At 44.1% G+C, this 25630-nt stretch overlaps 1 protein-coding gene across 5 annotated transcripts in view; it reads left to right on the top strand.

Moving 5' to 3' along the window:
* The window catches only part of LOC138665358 (zinc finger protein 3-like), a 54984-nt gene that overhangs the window by 15611 nt on the left and 13743 nt on the right, over positions 1 to 25630 (top strand). For all 5 annotated transcript variants that reach the window (XM_069752764.1, XM_069752766.1, XM_069752763.1 and 2 more), the window contains 2 exons: positions 18126 to 19207; positions 23941 to 24067. In XM_069752764.1, coding sequence (XP_069608865.1) covers positions 18146 to 19207; positions 23941 to 24067 — 1189 coding nt within the window. In that variant the 5' untranslated portion in view covers positions 18126 to 18145. The remainder of the gene's footprint in view (positions 1 to 18125; positions 19208 to 23940; positions 24068 to 25630) is intronic.

Here is a 25630-nt window from a genome sequence, read left to right as displayed (position 1 = left end):
CGTACCGCACTCGGCTTCAGGAAAATGGCCGTCGAGATCGCCATCTGCGCACGCGCGGCATCCCGCGGCCATTTTCCTGAAGCCCCGGGAAGCCGAGAAGAACCATCTGCACACGCGTGGCCTCACAAAGATGGCCGCGCCCACCGATAAACTGCTGAATAGCGCAGATCGCGCTATTTTCCTTGAAGCTGCACAGTGGATTCGCCACTTGGACATGCGCACACCACTACGCCACCAACGGAGATCTGGGGGAGAAACAGCGCTGTCACCACGCCCATATGACCTGACCAGCGTGAGTGACAGCCCAAAACGGCGACTTTACAAAGGTATTTCGGCAGCATAGGTGGGGAATAAAGGCTCCAAAATACACTAATGTTAAGCCCAGCTCTGCCCCTATTTAATGCTATTTTTAGCTCTTCTTGAAAAAAAATAAGCACATGAAGGACCCCAGACTATGAGAAATAATATTCTCTGGTCTGATGAGACTAAGATATAACTTTTTGGTGATAATTTTAAGGGGTATGTGTGGAGAAAACCAAGCACTGCTCATCACCTGCCCAATACAATCCCAGCAGTGAAACGTGGTGGCAGCATCATGCCATGGGGGTGTTTTTCAGCTGCAGACAGTACGATTGGTTACCATTGAAGGAAACATGAATGCGGCCAAGTATGGAGATATCCTGGATTAAAACCTCTTCCCGAGTGCTCTGGACCTCAGACTTGGCTGAAGGTTCACCTTCCAACAAGACAATGACCCTAAGCACATGGCTAAAATAACAAAGGAGTGACTTCAGAACAACTGTGACCATTCTCGACTGGCCCAGCCAGAGCCCTGACCTAAACCCAATTGAGCATCTCTGGAGATACCTGAAAATGGCTGTCCACCAACGTTCACCATCCAACCTGACAAAACTGGAGAGGATCTGCAAGGAAGAATGGCAGAGGATCCCCAAATCCAGGTGTGAAAAACTTGTTGCATCATTCGCAAGAAGACTCATGGCTGTACTAGCTCAAAAGGGGGCTTCTCAATACTGAGCAAAAGGTCTGAATTAGTGATGAGCGAATATACTCGTTACTCGAGATTTTTCTCTAGTAGCCTTCCACGACAGCCACCAGGAGGTTGTCTCCATTCCCTAATGGGGGACAGGAAGCACAAGAGGTTAAAAACCCCTCCCACCTCCCATTAACCAGTGTCTTTCCTTTCCCCCATGGGGCATGGAGAGGTTCCTGGTGCGCTGCTGCGGCGGCTCTAGCAGTGTACCTGAATTCATTTTCTTGCCGGGCACTTATGGTCGGGCCCCCCGCGGCTTCCTCCTGCGCTGTGCCTCCCGTATCCTCCGGATTCTGGGACCGCGTTCCCGGTCCTCCTGCGTCCTCTTGCGGGGACAAAGCTGGCCGGTGAGCCCACCCGGAGGCCTCCCTGAGCTCTCCGGCGTCTCCCCCTCCAGCGCACGCTGTTCGGCGACCCGGAAGTCAGGTGGCGCTCCACTTCCGGGTCGGCGCTCCTGTGCAGGAGCGACACAAGTCCAGAGCAATGGATCACCAAACGGCGTGCGAGGCACGCTGCATCCTCACACGCCTGCCTGGGACTGTGGAGGGGGAGGGGCGGCTAATTGCCACGCGCTGGTGCAGCTTATTTTCTATATAAGCTGCGAAGACGTCTCAGGTAAGCCTGCTGTAAGCATGGACTCGTCTTGCCCTGCAGCTGCAGAGCCCAGCGCTACTCAAGCCCTAGTAAGTACGGCAGAGGGGGTCCCATTTAAAGGTACATTTTTTAATATACCTTTTCTTACACGGCTTCCTCTCTCATTGCAGGGAGTCAAGCCTGGCCCTAAAAACATTACCAAGCGCAAATGTGCTACCTGTAATGCAAAAATGCCACCAGATTGGGAGAAAAAGTTATGCCAACCTTGTACGGATAAGATCGTCAGAGCGGAACACCCTTCTTTGATGAAATTCGCTCCTTGGTTAGGCAGGAGGTTCAAACCTCTTTGGCCACACTCGCCCCACCTCCACCGCCACCACCATCCTCACCTGGTCCATCACTCCCCAAAAAGAGAAAAATCCAGGAGTATTCTGAGTCAGAGTCTGAGGGGTCTTATACGTCTTCCTCTGTCAAATGGGAAGATGCGTTACCCCATAAATCTGCGGAAATTAGGAAATACCTTTTTTCCTCTGAATATATTGAGGAATTGGTATCTGCTGTGAGGAGCACCATGGGGCTAAAAGAGGAATCAGTTCCTCAGTCTATACAAGACGAACTGTTCGGTATACATACTGAAAAACAACCCGGGTTCCCCGTCCATAAAAGCATAATTGATATGATTAATAATGAATGGGAATTGCCCGAGAAACGGCTAACAACGCCTCCAGATTTTAAGCATCGGTTTCCTCTTGATGAGGACTCCATAAAATGGAACATCCCAAAAATTGATGTCCAAGTGGCTAGAGTGGCTAAAAAGACGGCTCTGCCGTTCGAGGATTCCTCCCAATTAAAAGACCCCTTGGATAGGAAGATTGAGAGCCTTCTCAAAAAGTCCTGGGAAACGTCTACCTCAGCCCTCAGATTCAATATAGCATCCACCTGCGTGGCCCGCTCTCTCTTCCGTTGGATAGAAGAGTTAGAAAGCCACATCTCTCAGGGTACCCCAAGAGAGGAGGTACTGGACTCCTTGCCTATCTTGCACAGAGCAACAGGTTTCCTTGCAGATGCCTCACTGGAATCTATCCGGGTGGCCGCCAGATCCTTGGTCCAGACAAATTCAGCCAGAAGAGTTCTCTGGTTAAAAATGTGGAGCGGAGACGTTACGTCAAAAATAAAACTATGTTCTATTCCCTTTAAGGGTGACTACGTGTTTGGGCCCTCCTTAGATGTTATCTTAGAGAAAGCCACAGACAGAAAGAAAACCCTTCCTGAACAGAGGCCTCTTAGGAAGCGTTTTTTTCGACCCTCCCAGCTCCAGCCCTCCCAGGGTAGAGGGAAAGGAAAAACAGGGAGGTGGAGTTATGCTAAGGGGAAGCCTAAAAACATCCTTTTTACCCCTCGCCACGACAGCACCCTACAGGAGAGAGGGATCCGCCCCACAGGAACAGGAAACCTACAGAAAGATAAAAGGGGGCGGTCCGCCTTTCCTCCTCAGTTTAGGTTTCCTGTTCCTGCGGGAACGACAGGACTCTAGAAGCTACAGAAGTACCTGGGCATGCACGCCGCCTGTGCAGTCTCTTCGGAACGGCAGGGGCTGCAGCCTGGAAGCAGCGTCGGGGGAGTTCCGCTAGATGGCTCCCTCCTCGTCTGGGAGGCATACAGATGGCCGGGTCCGGAGAAAGCCGCCCGGCATCTGCATTATGCGGCGGCTTCAGCGTGGGAGTTCCTCGCCCGGCAGAAGGGGTGAGTGAGAGGAGCTTCCTGCATGGTGGTCCGGGGACTGGAGGCCGCTCCGCGCACGCTGACCGCCATTAGTAAGTTCACCCCGGAAGTAGATGCTAAACTTCCGGGGTAAGCAGGCCGAGATCAGCGGTGGGGGTAGCGCGAGTTCGCGCATGCGCAGTACCGCTTAAAAAAAAAAAATGGCGCTCTATATAAACTGGCTAACCACTGTTACCTGCGATGCAAGATGTCATCTCCAGGTGCCATGGATCCTGCAGCAGGAGACTCAGTTCCCTCCAAGGACCGTTCCAGCAGAGGATCATCAGATGCCGGTCGAAAGAGCGACACAGTGGATAAATCCAAAGGATCTCGGCCGTCTGATCCGGTAATAGAAAGCTTCACTGGGTGAGTTTATAACTCTGCCTATTAAGCTGACGCCGTCTCCCCTCCTTTCTCTCTCTTTTTCCTCTCGCTAGGTCTTATCTGGATCAGGCCAAAAAACGACAAAAAACCAAACATAAAGAATGCGCCTTATGTATCCAGCCCCTACCAGACTCATACCCCAAAAAACTCTGCAAAGATTGTATAGCAGAAACCACACAAGGAGCAGCGGTGTCTATTACGGACTTACGCGCCATTATAAGAGAGGAGTTAAAGGCTATGTCACAGGATAAACCACAAAAAAGCAAATCCAAAAAGCCAACACCTTTATCAGACTCTGATAGTGAGCAAGCCGTACTCTCAGATATCTCTATAGCCTCTTCATCATCATCATCATCTTCAGAAATTGAGGGACGTTCATGTTTTCCCTTAGATAGTGTGGATAATCTAGTGAAATCAATAAGAGACACTATGGGGTGTGAGGAAACAAAGGGCGCACAAACCACGCAAGATATAATGTTTGCGGGTTTGGCGGAGAGGAAAAGGAAATGCTTTCCAGTCATTCCAGCAGTGAAGGCATTAATAAAAAGAGAATAGGAGAAACAAGATCAGAGAAGTTTTTTGCCCTCGGCGTCAAAACGGAAATACCCGTTTAGTGACGATGAGTTACTTACGTGGACCAAAATCCCTAAGGTTGACGCAGCTGTTGCCTCTACCTCTAAGCCGTCCACATTGCCTGTTGAAGACGCGGGGTTACTCTCAGACCCTCTAGATCGCAAAGCCGAGTCGTCCCTTAAAAGATCCTGGGAGGCAACTACAGGCATATTTAAGCCAGCAATAGCGAGCACTTGTACCGCCAGGTCAATGCTCATCTGGATTGACCAGCTAGACCAAAGCATTGAGAATAAAATGTCACGAGAAAAATTACGAGCTGCTATTCCCTTAATACGAGGTGCAGCAGCCTTTATGGCGGACGCGTCTGCAGATTCTCTCCGCCTAGCAGCTAGATCCGCAGGTCTGGTAAACAATGCAAGACGGGCGTTATGGATGAAAAGCTGGAGAGGGGACGCACAATCAAAATCTAAGATATGCGCAATCCCATGTGAGGGTGAGTTCCTCTTTGGAAAAACCTTAGACGACATACTCAAGAAGGCAAAAGACAGGAAAAAGGCTTTTCCTGATACCTCTATTCCCTTTTATAGGAGAGCCTTTAAGAGAAGGCCATTAGGCAAGAGAAGGCAGACGGACAGGTCGGCAACATGGTTCCCGAAGGAAGATAAACAAAGAGGTACCATGTTCAGAAGACCCAACCCCCCAAAAGACAGCAAATTCTGAGGATATAACCATTCCAGTAGGGGGCAGATTAAAAATTTTCACTCCCCAGTGGGAAAATATTACAACTAGTTCGTGGATTTTAAATATAATCAGAGATGGAATAAAATTACAATTCTCTCGCTTTCCCCACGAATCATACATTATAACATCTCTCAGCTCGCCTATACAACAGGAGGCCCTGGAGAGTGAAATCCAAACCCTATTATCAAAACGGGTTTTAGTCCAAGTTCCGGAAGGACAGGAGACTAGAGGTTTCTATTCTCCTCTAGTCTTAATTTCCAAACCCGATGGTTCATTCAGAACAATCCTAAACCTCAAAAAGCTTAATTCATTTATTAAAAATGATACATTTAAAATGGAGTCTATAAAATCCACCATAAAGTTACTCTTTCCAAACTGTATGATGGGGGGCATTGATCTAAAAGATGCTTACTACCATCTCCCTATTCATGACAGATACCAGAAGTTCTTCAGGGTAGCGGTGGCAATCAAAGGCAAGATTTGTCATTTCCAGTATGCAGCCATGCCCTTCGGCCTTTCTACAGCACCAAGGATTTTCACCAAAGTGATTCTAGAGGTGATGGCTTATCTTCGCCAAAAAGAGACATTAATTGTGCCCTACTTAGATGACTTTTTAGTCATCGGAAATTCAGTTTCTCAGTGTGCTGACCGTTTAGCTCATGCAGTTTCATCTCTACAGGATCTAGGTTGGATAATCAATATCGACAAATCCAGACTGACTCCACTGTCACTTCAAGCGTTTCTGGGGTTCCATCTAGACTCCATAACTCAAAAATGTCTGCTCCCTCAGGTAAAAATCTCACTCATCAGACATAAAGTCACAACAGCAATAAATAATCCTCACATGACCCTAAGAAAAGCCATGTCATTACTGGGATCTCTTATTTCCTGTATACCTGCAGTCCAGTGGGCACAATACCATACCCGGACACTGCAGCACCAAATCCTCCAAGAGGAAAGACTGCTACTTAGCTTAAATGCAAAGATAACGTTGTCCCAGAAAGTTTTATGTTCTTTAACGTGGTGGCTGGATTCTAACCATTTGAGTGATGTTCCATGGGTAATAACACCATCTCATATTATAACCACTGACGCCAGTCCTCATGGATGGGGCGCTCATATGGGAAATGATTTTTGCCAAGGGTTATGGGACACTGAAGAATGCCACAACTCATCTAATCTGAAAGAACTAAATGCAGTAAGATACGCCTTATGTCATTTTCTCCCACAGCTCCGGGGAAAAGACGTTCGAATCCTTTCCGACAACACCACCACAGTGGCTTATATAAACAGACAAGGAGGTACTCAATCAGAGACTCTGATGTCCTCCGCTGGGAAAATTCTGGATTTGGCAGAAAAACATCTATTATCCCTCACTGCAGTTCACATAAGGGGGAAAAACAACCAGCAGGCAGACTTCTTAAGTCGACATACCCTAAGGCAGGGAGAGTGGTGCCTAAACCATCATATCTTCCAACGGATAGTATCCCTATGGGGTTGTCCGCAAATAGACCTCTTCGCCACGAGAAAAAACAGGCAAGTCCAGAAATTTGCATCCCTATCGTTAGCAGATCATCCGGACATTCTAGACGCTTTCCAAACCCCTTGGCAATACAGTCTAGCGTACGCCTTCCCTCCGATAATATTGTTACCACAGGTTATTCGGAAGATCAGGGAGAATGGAGCGAGAGTTGTACTAATAGCACCATTCTGGCCCAAAAGGCCATGGTTCTCATGCCTACAAGCCATGTCGGTTTCGGACCCTTGGGTCCTCCCCTCGACACCCAACCTTCTCTTCCAGGGTCCGTTTCTCCACCCCCAGGTGGACAATCTCCATCTGACGGCCTGGAATTTGAGAGGCAGATGCTAAAATTAAGGGGATTTTCCGAGGGACTAATTGACACACTCCTCCAAAGTAGAAAACGCTCTACCACAAAAATTTATACAAAAATCTGGAAAAAAATTCCTACAGTTCCATAAATCTCCCAACACATCAGAAATTCCGGTATAATCTATATTAGAATTCCTTCAAAAAGGGAGGGAACTAGGTTTAGCTGTAAATACGTTAAAAGTTCACATATGAGCACTGGGAGCCCTCTATGGCCATAATATTGCAGGAAATGGATGGGTATCCCGATTTATCACGGCTTGTGAAAGGATAAATCCTGTTAATATACCTAGAATTCCACCCTGGGATCTAAATTTAGTTCTACAAGCCCTAACAGACTCTCCATTTGAACCAATAGATTCAGTATCCATTAAATATTTATCACTTAAAACTGTCCTCTTGGTAGCACTGACTTCAGCTAGGAGAATCAGTGACATCCAAGCTCTTTCTATAGATCCACCTTTCCTGCTAACTTTTCAGGATAAGTTGATTCTTAAATTAGACCCTTCCTATCTCCCCAAGGTAGCGAAGAAATTCCATAGGTCACAAGAAATAGTCCTACCCACCTTTTTCAGTAACCCTTCCACTCCTGAAGAATGTAAATATCACACTCTAGATGTTAAGAGTAGTTTTAAAATACATTGAAAGGACCAGTAGCTGGCGACCGTGTAGGGCTCTGTTTATATCCTTTCAGGGTCACAAGAAGGGTCATGCAGTCACAAAAAGCACCTTATCCCGGTGGATCAGGGAGTCTATCACACTGGCTTACTCCGCGAGGAAAGAAAACCCTCCGGAAGGCATAACGGCACTCTACCAGAGCTATGGCATCCTCCTGGGCCGAAAGAGGAGACGTCCCAATAGAAACCATATGTAAGGCGGCAACTTGGTCAGATCCTTCTACTTTCTATAACCACTATAGGCTTGACCTATCGTCAACTTCTGACCTAGACTTTGGCAGGACTGTCCTCAGCACGGTGGTCCCCCCCTAGGTGATGGTCTCTGAAAGATCTCCTGTAGGGTGCTGTCGTGGCGAGGGGTAAAAAGCCAGATTACTCACCGGTAATACTCTTTTAGTGAGTCCACGACAGCACCCTCTTACATCCCTCCCTATATTAATATAGTACTTACTATTGAGTAAAATTCTTTTAATCATACATGAGCAAATAAGTTTGAAAATGAAATAAATTATATTTGCCTAATACTGGCGGTCCTCCGGGTACTCTGAAATCAAAACTGAGGAGGAAAGGCGGACCGCCCCCTTTTATCTTTCTGTAGGTTTCCTGTTCCTGTGGGGCGGATCCCTCTCTCCTGTAGGGTGCTGTCGTGGACTCACTAAAAGAGTATTACCGGTGAGTAATCCGGCTTATTCCCCAACAAACACAAGAAAAGCAATGACTCCGATCCGGTGGGGGGGGAGGCTTTCGAACTTCGTTCACAGTTGGCAGAATATCTCCAACAGCCCCTGGGTGGTGAGTGTTATCCAACAGGGTCTGCTGATAGAGTTCGATGCGCCTCCTCCCAGGATCTTAAGAGTCACCTCCCTGTCATCTCGGGAGACTCAAAAGTCGATGATGGCCGGAATACAGGACTTGCTAAACTCAAGAGCTATTTCCATGGTCCCGGTGAACGAGCAGGGGGAAGGACACTATTCCCGTATCTTCATGATAAAAAAGCCTTCCGGGCAATCTCGGATTATAATAAATCTGAAAGCTCTCAACAAATACATAACCTACCGCAAGTTCAAGATGGAGTCAGTAAAAACAGCCATCCCTCTAATAGCTCCTCATTCATATATGGCAACAATAGACCTCAAGGATGCCTATTTCCATATTCCAATACATCCTCGCCACAGGAAATACCTGAGATTTGCGGTCCAATTCAACCAAAAAATCTTACATTTCCAATACAATGTTCTCCGCTTCGGGATCTCCTCAGCCCCAAGGGTGTTTTCCAGAGTCATGGCGGAAGCAGTAGCCCATATCAGGAGCCAAGACATCGCTATAGTCCCGTACTTGGACGACCTGTTAATAATTGGTCCTTCCGCCGAAGTTCTCAATCAGAGAATTTCCAAAACTCTGAACATCTTACAGGGTTTGGGTTGGATTCCAAATCTAAAAAAGTCTCAGCTATCACCATCAAAGGTGAGGAAATTCCTCGGAGTCCTCTTGGATTCAGAAGGTCAAAAATCCTTCCTACCAGAGGAACATCGGATAAATCTAATTTCCAAGGTCTCACACTTCAGAAAACAACGTTCTCCGACCTTACGGACTGCGATGTCTCTTCTGGGATCGATGACGGCCTGTATACAATCAGTCCAGTGGGCTCAGAGCCACTCCAGAGTTCTGCAGGCACACATCTTAGGGAACTGGAACGGGAATCCAAATTCCCTAAACAGAAGAGTTTACACTCCAGGGAAGGTAAAAGCCTCGTTAACCTGGTGGGCGATCCAATCAAACCTACTGAAGGGAATAGACTGGGTGCAAGATCCGCTGATTACGGTGACAACAGACGCCAGTCAAAAAGGTTGGGGAGCAGTGGTCTCGCAAATCCCATTCCAGGGTCACTGGAATCAGAAAGAAAGCTCCGGTTCCTCCAACTCCAGAGAATTGTTGGCAGTGGAGAGGGCCCTTCTGGCAGCCAGCAATCTCATTATAGGTCAACATGTCAGAATTTACTCAGACAATATGACGACTGTTGCGCATCTAAAACACCAGGGGAGTCCGAAGTTCAACCAACTAAGAGCAATATCAGACAGAATATTTTGCTGGGCAGAGAAACATCTCCTCTCACTTTCAGCGATACACCTCAGGGGGTCGGTGAACGTTCAGGCAGATCGCCTAAGTCGTCACGACTTGCATCCAGGAGAGTGGAGCCTGAAGGCGGACGTTTTCAGATTGTTGACAGACAGGTGGGGTCTTCCCGATATAGACCTTCTAGCGTCCAGCCAGAATGCACAGGTCGAGAACTACTTCTCCCTAAACCCCAAGGACAGGTCTCAGGGAGTAGACGCCTTCGCTCATACTTGGAGGTTCCATCTAGCATACGGGTTCCCTCCAATACCGTTACTTGCGAAGACCCTCCGGAAGATCCGGGACGATCAGGTCCAGACTATCTTAGTAGCTCCAGCATGGCCGAAGAGGAGCTGGTACCACCTCATCGAAGAACTGAAGGTGGACGGTCCAGTCTTTCTTCAAGCATCAGAAGATCTTCTCTGCCAGGGCCCCTTTTATCATCCGGAACCACAGAAGTTCAAACTGGCAGCCTGGCTATTGAAGCCCAGGTACTAAGAGCTAAGGGCCTTTCAGAGTCAGTAATCTCTACTCTACAGAAATCTAGGAAACCTATTACCAATGCCATACAGTTAGGTCCATATATATTTGGACAGAGACAACATTTTTCTAATTTTGGTTATAGACATTACCACAATGAATTTTAAACAAAACAATTCAGATGCAGTTGAAGTTCAGACTTTCAGCTTTCATTTGAGCGTATCCACATTAAAATTGGATGAAGGGTTTAGGAGTTTCAGATCCTTAACATGTGCCACCCTGTTTTTAAAGGGACCAAAAGTAATTGGACAATTGACTCTAAGGCTATTTCATGGACAGGTGTGGGCAATATCTTTGTTATGTCATTCTCAATTAAAGATAAAAGGCCTGGAGTTGATTTGAGGTGTGGTGCTTGCATTTGGAAGGTTTTGCTGTGAAGTAAACATGCGGTCAAAGGAGCTCTCCATGTAGGTGAAACAAGCCATCCTTAAGCTGCGAAAACAGAAAAAAAACCATCCGAGAAATTTCTACAATATTAGGAGTGGCAAAATCTACAGTTTGGTACATCTTGAGAAAGAAAGAAAGCACTGGTGAACTCATCAATGCAAAAAGACCTGGGCGCCCACCGAAGACAACAGTGGTGGATGATCGCAGAATAATCTCCATGGTGAAGAGAAAACCCTTCACAACAGCCAACCAAGTGAACAACACTCTCCAGGAGGTCGGCGTATCAATAACCAAATCTACCATAAAGAGAAGGCTGCATGAAAGTAAATACAGAGGGTTCACTGCACGGTGCAAGCCACTCATAAGCATCAAGAATAAAAAGGCTAGACTGGACTTTGCTAAAAAACTCTAAAAAAGCCAGCACAGTTCTGGAAGAACATTCTTTGGACAGATGAAACCAAGATCAACCTCTACCAGAATGATGGAAAGAGAAAATTATAGCGAAGGCGTGGTACAGCTCATGATCCAAAGCATACCACATCATCTGTAAAACATGGCGGAGGCAGTGTGATGGCTTGGGCATGCATGGCTACCAGTCGCACTGGGTCACTAGTCTTTATTGATGATGTGACACAGGACAGAAGCAGCCGAATGAATTCTGAGGTATTCAGAGACATACTGTGTGCTCAGATCCAGCCAAATGCAGGAAAAATGATTGGTCATCATTTCATACTACAGATGGGCAATGACCCAAAACATAAAGCCAAAGCAACCCAGGAGTTTATTAAAGCAAAAAAGTGGAATATTCTTGAATAGCCAAGTCAGTCACCTGATCTCAACCATATTGAGCATGCATTTAACTTTTTAAAGACTAAACTTCAGACAGAAAGGCCCACAAACAAACAGCAACTGAAAACCACCAGTGAAGGCCTGGCAGAGCATCAAAAAGGAGGAAACACAGCGCATGGTGATGTTCATGAGTTCAAGACTTCAGGCCGTCATTGCCAACAAAGGGTTTTCAACCAAGTACTATAAATGAACATTTTATTTAAAATTATTGAATCTGTCCAATTACTTTTGGTCTCCTTAAAAACAGGGTGGCACATGTTATGGAGCTGAAACTCCTAAACCCTTCATCCAATTTTAATGTGGATACCCTCAAATGAAAGCTGAAAGTCTGAACTTCAACTGCATCTGAATTGTTTTGCTTAAAATTTATTGTGGTAATATCTATAACCAAAATTAGAAAAATGTTGTCTCTGTCCAAATATATATGGACCTAACTGTATATGGCAAAATCTGGAATAGATTCTCCTTGTGGTGTTATCCTCATAAACCTGACCCTTTTCATCCTAATATTTCACTAATATTGGATTTTTTACAAAAAGGATTAGAATTGGGGCTGAAGCCAAGTACCTTGAAAGTTCAAGTGTCAGCCTTGAGTTCCTTCTTCGATCAGGACCTTGCGGGTCATCGTTGGATAAAGAGGTTTATGGTCGCAGCATCAAGACATTGTCCAAGAAAACAAATTTTCGTGCCATCTTGGGACTTAAACATAGTTCTAAAAGGTCTTACGGCTCCTCCATTTGAGCCATTATCATCTTGTTCCTCGCAACTTCTGTCCTGCAAGACGGCCTTCTTGGTTGCAATCTCTACCGCAAGACGAGTGGGGGAAATACAAGCCCTTTCAGTAAGAGAGCCTTATCTTACCATAAGGGATGACTCCATAGTATTCCGTCCAGATCCTTGTTTCCTACCGAAGGTAGTGTCAGAATTTCATCGATCACAGGATATAGTCCTCCCATCGTTTTGTCACAATCCTTCAAATCCGGAAGAACACAGATTCCATACTTTGGACGTACGACGTATAGTGTTATAATACTTAGAATATACTAAATCGTTTAGAATTGACAAAAATCTCTTCGTTCATCTTTCTGGCAGAAACAAAGGCAAGAAGGTAGCGAAGAGTACCATTGCCAACTGGATAAAAAAGGCCATTTCTGAAGCATACCTAACTCAGAATATTGCTGTTCCTGCGGGCCTAAAAGCTCATTCCACCAGATCTACTTCCGTCTCTTGGGCTGAAAGGGCTGGCGCTTCATCGGATCAGATTTGCAGGGCAGCAACATGGTCTTCTCTACACACATTTACTAAGCATTATAGATTGGACTTCTGGTCCAATCGGGATCTTGCTTTTGGCCGAAAGGTTCTTCAAGCTGTGGTCCCTCCCTAAATACAGAATTGGTTGGCATTCCTCCTGGTGGCTGTCGTGGAAGGCTACTAGAGAAAATAGAATTATTCTTACCGTTAATTCGGTTTCTAGGAGCCTTCCACGACCGCATTAATTCCCTCCCGATGTTCTTGGATATTTTTTCTGAGAACCTAAAGGTAACCGGTGCTATGGGTTCAGTTGTAAGTCACTGGTTAATGGGAGGTGGGAGGGATTTTTAACCTCTTGTGCTTCCTGTCCCCCATTAGGGAATGGAGACAACCTCCTGGTGGCTGTCGTGGAAGGCTCCTAGAAACCGAATTAACGGTAAGAATAATTCTATTTTTAGTGCTTGGAGATTGTTTTCAGCGCAGCAGCTGAATGATTTACATCTGTTAGCCAGCATAAGTACATGTGGGGGTTGCCTGTTTGCTAGGGAAACTCCACTGGCTAACAGATGTAAATCATTCAGCTGCAGCAATGAAAACTAAATTTCCGAGCACTAAAAAATACTCTGAGGACACCAGAGCGTGCTTGGGAAATCTCGAGTATCTAGTATATTCGCTCATCACTAGTCTAAATACTTATGACCATGTGATATTTCAGTTTTTCTGTTTTAATAAATTTGCAAACCTTACTACATTTTTGTTTGTTTTTTGTCAAGATGGGGTGCAGAGTGTACATTAACCCCTTTCTGATCTTGGACGGGATAGTACGTCCGAGGTCAGAAGCCCCACTTTGATGCGGGCTCCGGCGGTGAGCCCGCATCAAAGCCGGGACATGTCAACTGTTTTGAACAGCTGACAAGTGCCCGTAATAGGCGCGAGCAGAATCGCGATCTGCCCGCGCCTATTAACTAGTTACCGTATATACTCGAGTATAAGCCGACCCGAGTATAAGCCGACCCCCCTAATTTTGCCACAAAAAACTGGGAAAACTTATTGACTCGAGTATAAGCCTAGGGTAGAAAATGCAGCATTTACCGGTGCATTTCAAAAATAAAAATAGATGCTCCATACCGTTCATTATTGCCCCATAGATGCTCCATATACAACTGTGCTATATAGAATGCTCTGCACCGTTGATTATGGCCCCATAGATGCTCCTTATAATGCTGTGCCATATATGCTCTGCACCTTTGATTATGGCCCCATAGATGCTCCTTATAATGCTGTGCCATATATGCTCTGCACCTTTGATTATGGCCCCATAGATGCTCCTTATAATGCTGTGCCATATATGCTCTGCACCTTTGATTATGGCCCCATAGGTGCTCCTTATAATGCTGTGCCCCATATATGCTCTGCACCTTTATGGCCCCATAGGTGCTCCTTATAATGCTGTGCCCCATATATGCTCTGCACCTTTATGGCCCCATAGGTGCTCCTTATAATGCTGTGCCCCATTTATGCTCTGCACCTTTATGGCCCCATAGGTGCTCCTTATAATGCTGTGCCCCATATATGCTCTGCACCTTTATGGCCCCATAGGTGCTCCTTATAATGCTGTGCCCCTTATATGCTCTGCACCTTTATGGCCCCATAGGTGCTCCTTATAATGCTGTGCCCCTTATATGCTCTGCACCTTTATGGCCCCATAGGTGCTCCTTATAATGCTGTGCCCCATATATGCTCTGCACCTTTATGGCCCCATAGGTGCTCCTTATAATGCTGTGCCCCTTATATGCTCTGCACCTTTATGGCCCCATAGGTGCTCCTTATAATGCTGTGCCCCTTATATGCTCTGCACCTTTATGGCCCCATAGGTGCTCCTTATAATGCTGTGCCCCATATATGCTCTGCACCTTTATGGCCCCATAGGTGCTCCTTAGAATGCTGCTGGTGCTGCCATAAAAAAAAAAAAAAATCACATACTCCCCTCTCTTCTCAGGACGCCGGCGCTTTCAATAATTACCTGCTCCTCTGCGGCTCCGTCTCCAGCACTGACGCTCAGCAGAGGGCGCGCACTGACTACGTCACAGCGCCCTCTAACCTGAGCGTCATTGCTAGAGGACGCTGCAGACGGAGCCGGAGCGAGGAGCAGGTAATTATAGCGCTGCGCTCCCCTTACCTGCTCCCAGCGCGGTCCCTGCAGTCCCTGCCTTCTCCGGCGCTGCAGCTTCTTCCTGTAATTGAGCGGTCACATGGCACCGATCATTTACAGCAATGAATATGCGGCTCCTCCCCTATGGGGGTGGAGCTGCCTATTCATTTCTGTAATGAGCGGTGCCATGTGACCGCTCAGTGCAGGAAGAATCTGCAGCGCCGGAGAAGCCAGGGACTGCAGGGACCGCGCCGCAGCAGGTAAGTATGACTACACAGCCCCCGCTCCCCCTCCCCTGCTGACACCCGGGTATATGACTCGAGTATAGGCCGAGAGGGGGACTTTCAGCCCAAAAAAATGGGCTGAAAATCTCGGCTTATACTCGAGTATATACGGTAAATGCCGCTGTCAAATGCAGACAGCGGCATTTAACTACCGCATCCAGCCGGGCGGCCGGAAATGACGGCATCACCGACCCGCGTCACATGATCGGGGGTCGGCGATGCTTCAGAATTGTAACCATAGAGGTCCTTGAGACCTCTATGGTTACTGATCCTCGACAGCTGTGAGCGCCACCTTGTGGTCGGCGCTCACAGCACACCTGATTTTCTGCTACATAGCAGCGAACAGCAGATCGCTGCTATGTAGCTGAGCCGATCGTGCTGTGCCTGCTTCTAGCCTCCCATGGAGGCTATTGAAGCATGGCAAAAGTTAAAAAAAATAGTAAAAAAAAAAAGTGAGAAAAATAAAAAAATATAAAAGTTTAAATCACCCCCCTTTTGCCCCAATCAAAATAAATCAATAAAAAAATCAAATCTACACATATTTGGTATCGCTGCGTTCAGAATCGCCCGATCAATTAAAAAAAGCATTAACCTGATCGCTAAACGGCGTTGCGAGAAAAAAATTCGAAACTCCAGAATTACGTTTTTTTGGTCGCCGCGACATTGCATTAAAATGCAATAACGGGCGGTCAAAAGAACATATCTACACCAAAATGGAATCATTAAAAACGCCAAAAATAAGCCCTCAACCGACCCCAGATCATGAAAAATGGAGACGCTACGAGTATCGGAAAATGGCACAATTTTTTTTTTTTTTTTAGCAAAGTTTTGAAATTTTTTTTCACCACTTAGGTAAAAAATAAACTAGTCATGTTAGGTGTCTATGAACTCGTACTGACCTGGAGAATCATAATGGCAGGTCAGTTTTAGCATTTAGTGAACCTAGCAAAAAAGCCAAACAAAAAACAATTTCACCGCACTTGGAATTTTTTTCCCATTTTCTAGTACACGACATGCTAAAACCAATGATGTCGTTCAAAAGTACAACTCGTCCCGCAAAAAATAAGCCCTCACATGGCCAAATTGACGGAAAAATAAAAAAGTTATGGCTTTGGGAAGGAGGGGAGTGAAAAACGAACACCGAAAAACGAAAAATCCCAAGGTCATGAAGGGGATAATGAGAAAAAAAAATGAGCTTTTTTGAATTTACCAGATGGTTGCAATGAAACAGAGTGAAAAATTTAAAAGGGTCTGAATACTTTCTGTACCCACTGTATATAACCAATGCATAATCAATTGTTATCCAGTCTGAGATAATGACTTCTGGGTTTTCATTGGCTGTAAGCCATAATCATCACAATAACAGAAATAGACACTTGAAATAGATCACTCTGTGTAATATCTCTATATAATGAGTTTCACTTTTTCAATTGAAGAACTGAAATAAATTAGCATTTTGATGATATGCTAACTTGGTGAGAAGCACTTGTAGTCTCATATAGAGCCCAAACCACCAAGATTATGTCACTGTCCAAATATTTCTGGATTTAACTGTAGGTACATTTAATATTGTATACCTTGCATTTTTACATTCGTCTGGCTGAGTAGGTACAATTGTAACTATTCCGCTTTAAAATTGCAATAACTTTTTTTTTTTTCGAAAAGCCGTAGAGGGCTGAAATTTCGTGACATCTCTGCAGTTTTGGTCCCGAATATATTGGCCAAATTTCAATAAAATATATATGAAGGTACAATTGTACTTCTGCAGCCTGTTAACGTTGTAAAATTATGCAGCCTGACGAAGGTTTTAAATAGTTACACTTTTAAAATAAAACTAACTTTCTCTAGAAACATTTTTTTTTTTAAGCAACCTACTGTATAATGCGATCTGCTGATTTTTGGCACCGCTTTAAAAAGGTTTCCCTCTGTTTTAATATTGATGCCTTATCGATCATCAATATAATCAATATAAGATTGATCATGGTGCAGAACCCCCACCAATCAGCTGGTTGCATAGCGAGCATTGCATGTAGCAGATCGCCACCGCTGTGTCACACTGTTTACGGGCCACTGCTAGGAACTGCATAAAATCGTGTTGCCGAGCTGTGGCGCTGCCCTACCTACATGCACTGCTTGCTTCTGGGCTCTGCAACCAGACGCTTTGTTTTTCTGTCAGGTGTCTGATTTTGATGATCAATTCAAAAGTTAGATTATCGGTATCAAAGTGATAGAAATTCCTTTTTATGGCACCTTTTTATGTATTCGTATCTGCCTGCCTAAATAATAAAGGCAACACAATGCTGACGATAGTCACCACAGCCCCTTTTTATTCTGAGAGTTGGAACCCTCATCGATCACTGATGGCCTATCTTAAGAATTCATTTCCAAAAATGTAAAACATAAAGTGTTTCATAGGGCAAACTTCCCAAAGTCGGGAGTGTATGTCTGGAGAACTCCTTTAGGAGGCCATCATTGAGCAGTTAATGCTAAGTGCATATTGTGTCTGAGATTATAGACTGAACTCACCTTTATACAGCTGAAAAGGATTGCTGAGGCATACCACCCAAGTGGAGCCTAGAAGGACGCTCTTGACATCCATCGGGGGCATGCAGCCTTTTGGATATATTTCACATGGTTGGTGTCTCTTACTAGCACCCCTGTGCAAGAAAAATATATGGGCCTTTTGCAGTCCAATAGGGCATCATGATGTACAATTCCACCTGTTTTGGAGGTGGAAATGGGCCCCTGTGGGGCCATCCTGGGGAAAAGTAACACTTTTTTCTTTTTAATTAGTTTTGTCATATCCAGAATGGCATCTGTGACACTATACGTTGATTTAATGCATTATTATCTGACTCCGAACATCTTTTATTTTATTCAGAATATAATCCTTTATGCACTATGGAAAAACCTGGTGAAAATCAGTCTTCTGAATCGCGCAGCAATGAAGAGTCGGCGACTGGAACACAGAAACCTGATAATCAGCCGCCTGTAGGGCCAGGTGCTGGTCAGCAGCCTTCCATCTTACAGCTTGGTGGACTTCAGTCTTATTTGATCCTGGCTGCAGGGCAGCCTGTCACTGCATTACGTGGAGCAGGGCTTAATGTAGTGCCGCTTGGAAATAATCTATCCATACTTCAAACCAATGGTCTTCACCTGCCCATTATTCCGACAGACGGTCTTCAGTCCTTGACAAGTTTGCCAGCTGGAGCTAAGCCTACCACAAGTCAAGCCGGGAGCCTGAAACCTCAGTTATTCCAGCTGGGCAGAATTCCGCCATCTGCAGTCCAGGGAGGCACTTCTGTTCAGACCATTGGATTGAAGCCACAACTTTACCAGCTTGGTGGACTCCAGTCATCCACAGTCCAGACAGGTTCTTCAGGTCAGTCCATTGGACTACAGTCACACACATTCCAGTCTATTGATCACCAGCCACAGTCGGCAATCTCACCTGAGGTCCTATGTCATGGAGTCCCACCTGTATCTTATGAATTAACTGCACAAACGACTGCAGTGAATCTCAGACCTACTCAGGACACTATAAAAAAGGCTGGAAAATTTAAACTTGAAGTAATTAAATATGCTGATGTGTCGTGCAGTGCATACAGTATTCCAAAAGTGAAACATACTGCCACCAATACTGTACAAATCAACAAGAATATTGGAACTCAGGCGGACATTTCCTTGAGACATAGGAGTCAAGGTGTCCAGTGTCCTGAAGGTGCGAATTTAGATCTCATAAGCTTTCACATGTTCCATGAAAGTTCCACACAAGCAGAGCAAATCTCTTGGAGCAACCAAGCTGCTATTAAAGACAGTAACCCATCTCAACGAAGTGTCATGTTTGTCCAAGATATGGGGCCAGTGGGAAATGCGTTACCTGCTTATGAAGCTTGGAAAGCTGATGAATTATTTGTTCAGGACCTTCAGAGAATACAGAGCTACAGATATATGTATAAACCTGTAAGTGTGTTTTATATATTCTTCTAGATGAACAATTAATTTTATTGCATTGTCCTATGAAATTGGCCATAGAGGTAAACTCATTATGTCGGGGGATGAAAAGATCCCCAGAACCCTGTGCAGTGACCCCTGTGAGGGTTAGTACTACTTTTTTTGATATGGTTACAGGGGTATTCTCAAGTTCAGGGGTGTCAAACTGCATTCCTCAAGGGCTGCAAACAGGTCATGTTTTCAGGATTTCCTTGTACTGCACAGGTGATCATTTAATCACCTACACACATAATGATTGCAGCACCTTGTGCAATGCTAAGGAAATCTTGAAAACATGCATGGTTTGCGGCCCTCGAGGAATGCAGTTTGACACCCCTGCTCAAGTTGTCTCTTGAGCAGCTCATGGCTCTTCAGTCTCCTTACTTCCTGGTTGCATGGGCATGCATTTCCTTTAGTAGTGACAGATATGGTCAGTTTTCTTCGGCTACAGTCATTCTGGAGTCTACACTGATCAGTAGTGATGAGAAAATAATTTTGAGTGGAATTGAATGTAACAAAAATCCACATTTGCCAAAATGTGGATTTTCTTCTTTGTATTTCGCGTCCATGCAAATTCAGCAAAATGGTGTATGCGGGCCACCATTTTTTCTGAACCCTAATGGCCCATCCAAAAGTTAGAAAATGTCTTTACACACCTCACTTCTGACCTTTCCAGACCCGCCACTCCTCAATGCTACCTGTCCAGCCTCTGCTACATTTTCAGATCTCCCGCTGCTTGCAATGGAATCCTTGTCTCTTCACAGTCCCGGACTTCTGGCTGTCATTGCACTTTGGAGGGTTCTGTGCAAGCGCTTGGGAGCTTATCGTCCTGATGTCACGACATACACTGTGACCTGCAGCACACCATGACACCTGGAAGTCCCGGCACAGTGCAGGAGACATGAATATCCATCTCCAGCAATGGGGGGATATGAAGATGTGGTAAGGACCGGACAGGTAACGGAGGGGCCATAGAGGTCAGCGATGAGGTGAGTATATCAATTTATTCAGAGGATAACTTCTCCATGAATCAAATTTCCCGGGAAAAAACAAACGAACAGGATAATTCAAATTTTGCTTGATCTGCTGGTCTCTAGCTATCACTATATTTACATATTATTATTATTATTATTATACATTTTTATAGCGCCATTTATTCCATGGCGCTTTACATGTGAAGGGGGCAAATTTAGACAAGTACAATAAACATGAGTAAAACAAGGCACACACAAGTACAGGAGGAGAGAGGACCCTGCCCGCGAGGGCTTACAGTCTACAGGGGATGGGTGAGATTGCACTAGGAGAGGGTAGAGCTGGTCATGCGGAGGTTCAGTAGACTGAGGATCACTGCAGGTTGTAGACTTGTTGGAAGAGGTCGGTCTTCAGGTTCCTTTTGAAGGTTTCCGTGGTAGGCGAGAGCCTGATGTGTTGGGGTAGAGAGTTACAGAGTATAGGAGAAGCACACGAGAAGTCTTGGTGCGGTTGTGGGAGGAAGAGATGAGAGGGGAGTAGAGAAGGAGATCATGAGAGGATCGGAGGCTGCGTGTGGGTAGGTACCTGGAGACCATGTCAGAGATGTATGGAGGAGTCAGGTTATGAATGGCTTTGTATGTCATTGTTAGTGTTTTGAACTCTGGGCAATAGGAAGCCAAGACATATGTGACCATTCTAGATGCAGCGTAATACAATAACATTTTAAGAATTGTATAGAGACATCCAAACATTGGAACACTTTGTGAGATTAAAGCAGATACAACACTCAAGTCCATTGCACGCTTGCTTATTTTCATGCTGTGTACGTATACAAATTTAATAACATAACTCTCCTTTAAGAATTGTAAGACTTAAGTTCACAAGATGAGTATTTTGTGCGTTTTTCTGCACTTACTGGCTAAATTAGTTTACTTGCGTTTTATTTTATTGCGTTTTTGAGTGCATTTTTTTACATGCGGTTTTTATCGTGGGTGTTTTTTTTTTTTTTTTTTCAGATGTCGTTTTTGTCTCTATTTTGGTTGTGATGCTATACATAAGATTACTTTGTTTTGGAAACTTTCTGTTACTTGGCTTTGAAAAAATGTTATCGATAGTCATATGCGTTTTTCATGCATTTTTTTCCTGTGTTTCCGCTGCAGAAATGCAATAAAGACACTTATACGGTTATCTGAGGATGTTCCTCATCTAATGCAAGTCTAGTTACTGCAAAATAAATTTGACATGTTGTAGATTTCAAAATTGCTCGGGGGTTAAAAAACAACCAAAAAAAAACAGGTATTAAAAGGAACCTATCACATCCTTTTTTGCTGTTAAACTGCCCCCAATGTCGTCCTGGGGATGCACATTGCATCACTAACATGTTTATCTCAAGCAAAATTTCCTAGTATTTATCGCAAAAATCACTTTTTATACTTTGATTGCCCCATATATCTTTTGTTTCAGTTTTAAGAGTGTCAGCTCTAGTTTTTCAGTCAATGTCAAATGCCTTTTTCAAATTCTCCATGCCCATCGCATTATAATTACTTCCCTTCACTGCTCCCTACGTCACCACAATCTCCCATCAGATCCCGCGCTTGCGCACTCACTCAGCTTTCCTGGTCTGCACACTGAATCTGGGTGTACGATCATATCCTATGTGCGCAAACTCTGGAGCTGCTGAGAGTTAGCGACCACATGCTATGCCACTGTCTTCCCTCTCGCCACTCTGACGGAATTTTGGCCCACTCATCTTTGCAGAATTGCTGTAATTCAGCCACATTGGAGGGTTTCTGAGCATGAACTGCCTTTTAAAGGGCATCTCAATGGGATTAAGGTCTGGACTTTGACTAGGCCACTCCAATGTCTTAAGTTTTGTTTTTATTTAAGCCATCCAGAGGTGGATTTGCTGACATGTTTTGTATCATTGTCCTGCTGCATAACCCAAGTGTGCTTCAGCTTGAGGTCACGAACAGATACCCAGACATTCTCCTTCAGGATTCTCCCTCTATATATGAATATATATTTATAACATACATTGCATGTTGCACCTTTCACCTTTTTTGATGGGGGTATAAATATTTTTAATGTTACTTATTGAAAGTTAAATTTTATTAAGGGTTATTTGTTAGTAAGTCCCTTTCTATGCTGGTCAGAAACATGCAGATCCATTTCAGCTGCTTCTGATCTGGTTGTTAAGTCTTCCTATAAAATCTGGCCAGACCTTCTCTGTTTTGCCAGTGAAAGCCCTACTTCCTTGTTCATAGGAGACACTGTGCTGACCAGGAGTTTGTTGATGCTATGGGGGATTCATCTTCCTGTGCTGTGTGCTTAAGCTACGTGTTTTGGAGAGAAGTTCTTGTAGAGGTGTTCTGTTGTACGTGTGCGTTTATCTTTTGTCCCTGTTTCCGTTTAGTTTAGTCCACCCTGTCCCTATCCTCCTTCCTATTTTTGATTGGTGCTTTTGAATGATAGAGGGTTCCTGTTATTCTCTTTTGTCTTGTGTGTGACATTACATTTCATCAAGAGTACCCACATCACATCAAGAGTACCCACCTCCCCTACTTAAGATCGTCACAGTGTGATAATCATACCAACAGTAAAATATGGTGGTGGTAGTGTGTTGGTCTGGGGCTGTTTTGCTGCTTCAGGTCCTGGTTAACTTGCTGTGGTAAATGGAAATATGAATTTTGAAGGAGAATGTCTGGCCAATTTTTAAAAACTATTTTTTTTTCTCTTGAATCTGCTATGTATTGCAGAAATCACAATCTTCTATAAACACTGGCAATGGGCTGGCTTTCATAGGAGGATCGTAATGACAGGCATGCAGACCCCCAGCTGTCATGACAACCTATCGACTATCCATGATCACGTGACAGGCGGTGCCGATGGTTGAGATGAATGACGCGGTTCCGGCCGGTTCGTGTTAAATCCAGCTGTTTGTGATTGACAGCTGGATTTAACAGTCGCCATCATTTAATCCTCATTCCTATCGGTGACTGACAGCCTTCCTTCTATAACGTGCATGCATAGAAGGCTATCCGTCACAGACAGGACCACCCACTGGACCCAAAATCTAAATGATGAAAAAACAGGTTATACATTTTCTTTTTTTTCCACCAACCTATAAATCAATCTGCTCGGCTCCCCCTTCTCTATAACATGGTGTCTGCAGGTCGGACTGCATTGCTGACAGGTTCCCTTTAATACATTTCAGGTAATATTTTTTAACGAGTTCCTAACCGGCCATTTTCCCCACCAGACATATTTTTGTCTCTTATCGTACATATTCTTTTAACATTTTTTTTTTTTTTTGTCCTCCCGTTCGGATATTGAAATAATTTTTGTTTCTGGTTTTCATGATACATGTGGATGCCAGGACGTCACTCCATGCATTCTTTATGGGCTGCCGGAAAGAGCGGAGCGGCAGCCCCTTTGGGAATGATTAAATTAGCAGTCGAATAATTGCACTACCATTCCATGTAACAGACAGAATTTCTGGGTTCAGCTGATTACTGTTGGGTCCCAGCTGTTAGATCACCACCGTGGATAGGTGATAACTTATTGTCACCAGACCACCCCTTTGACTGGGATTCCGTGTCCTAATGGGGAATCACAATCCAATGTCTCTATATTTGTCACTGAACTATACGGCAGAGCGGGAAAACCAAAATCTGTTCCTTTTATTTGTGTTGAAGTGGAACCTAAAAATGAGCAGAAATCTTTCTTTTTAGGGTCAGATTCAGTTTGATGATGTCGCCATCTACTTCTCCAAGGATGAGTGGGAATGTTTGAACGAAGAAGACAAAGACCTTTACATGGAGATGATGGTGAAGAATTACCGCACCCTTCAGTCTCTAGGTAAGACATTTCCTATTGGTAGGATTTGACCCCTTCTAAAGGCTCATGCAAGTCTCCCGACTGGAGCAGGACCGCTTCTTATATTTCTATGAGGCTGTCTCACTTGGGTCAGGAGACTTGCGTCCTATCCGTGCATTGCGGTTCGTGATCGGATGCTTATTATTTTTCAACATTATTATACCAGGATTTATTACAGCAATACCCTGTTTTTTGTTGGTGTGTTTAAACCATTTTTATGCTATTCTTTTTTTTTTTTTTTTTTTTAAATCTGATTCCTTATATAATTCATGGGTATACTCCTTATACCAAAGAATTATTTTCAAACAGAAATAAACTAACAAGCAATGTATAGGGCCAGCCCTTCATTGCCCTGCTATTGTATTAAGGGATGCTCATGGGCTAAAACAGGGACATTTTGCACTTTCATACAGGCTATAACCATAAAGCAACCCACTGGAGAATACTTGCCATCTGTCTTCACTTGATTGATGTATTTCTGCTAAGCACAAGCACTTTGTATATATGATAATGGTTATGTGAATAATTAGTTTTCACCTCATGTTTCCTGTTAGCACAAGCACTTTACGTTAAGATTGCCATTCAATGTTCATGTGATTAATTGACTTCCCTCCCGAATACAAATTCGGACTAAAAACAATATTTATTGTCTTTCTGAGCCATTCTATCATAAATACAGAGGGTATTCATTTAATCACAGAAGTCTTTTACAGTATTATTTATTTTGTATTTTTTATATATTAACATCTTCTAGCCAAGGTCTGGTGCATTAGTTACTGTATCATGCTCATGCTGCTATTTTACCTACCGTATGCTGCTAAAAATTCAAATTATATGAATTCAACTGCCTACATTTTTTTTCAGTAAATCTTCCTGTTTTAATTTATTTTAATATTGAAATTAATATTTTTAATACCAATTTTTTGGCACTTCTATTTTATACCAGCAACAAATTGATGCTACAGGTATAAATGTTATGTAAATTTGCTATTAAGAAGTGTGACCCCCAGGTTAGGGTCTTTCTGTCACATTTGGACAATTGTCATATAAAGTGCGTTCACACACTGCATTATTTTTCCACAGGCAAAACCTGCTCACTTGGCAATAAGAAACTTGCCGGTTTTGCTTAGTTTTGCTGATTTTTTTTTTTTTTTTTGTGCTGCTTTTTTCCTGCTTTTTGGTCCCTTTTTTTACTGTGTTTTTGTCATGATACATTTGTCTCTTGTGCATGCTGATAAAGTTTAGTGCATAAAGAAAAAAATGATTCTACTTCAGATTTTGGCACCAAAAAAACGCTACAAAAACTGATACCTTTTTTTTTTTTCAGCGTTTTTTTGCACCACCTATTGCTTTCAATCGGTGAAAAATGCTGAAAGAAGTGACATGTTCCATTCTAAAAAAAAACCCAAGGTTTTGCACAAAATACTGCGGACAAAAAGCCAAGCTGTGTGCATTAGATTCCTGAAATCTCACAGACCTTGCCGATACTGTAAAACACTGCTGAAAATTTGCACAAAAGAAAACGCTGAAAAAACTCAACCTGTG

The sequence above is a fragment of the Ranitomeya imitator genome, chromosome 2 (genome assembly GCF_032444005.1).
Source record: "Ranitomeya imitator isolate aRanImi1 chromosome 2, aRanImi1.pri, whole genome shotgun sequence".
NCBI lineage: Eukaryota > Metazoa > Chordata > Amphibia > Anura > Dendrobatidae > Ranitomeya > Ranitomeya imitator.
The sequence above is the reverse complement of the archived record's forward strand: the minus strand, read 5'-3'. Positions and strand labels throughout refer to the sequence as shown.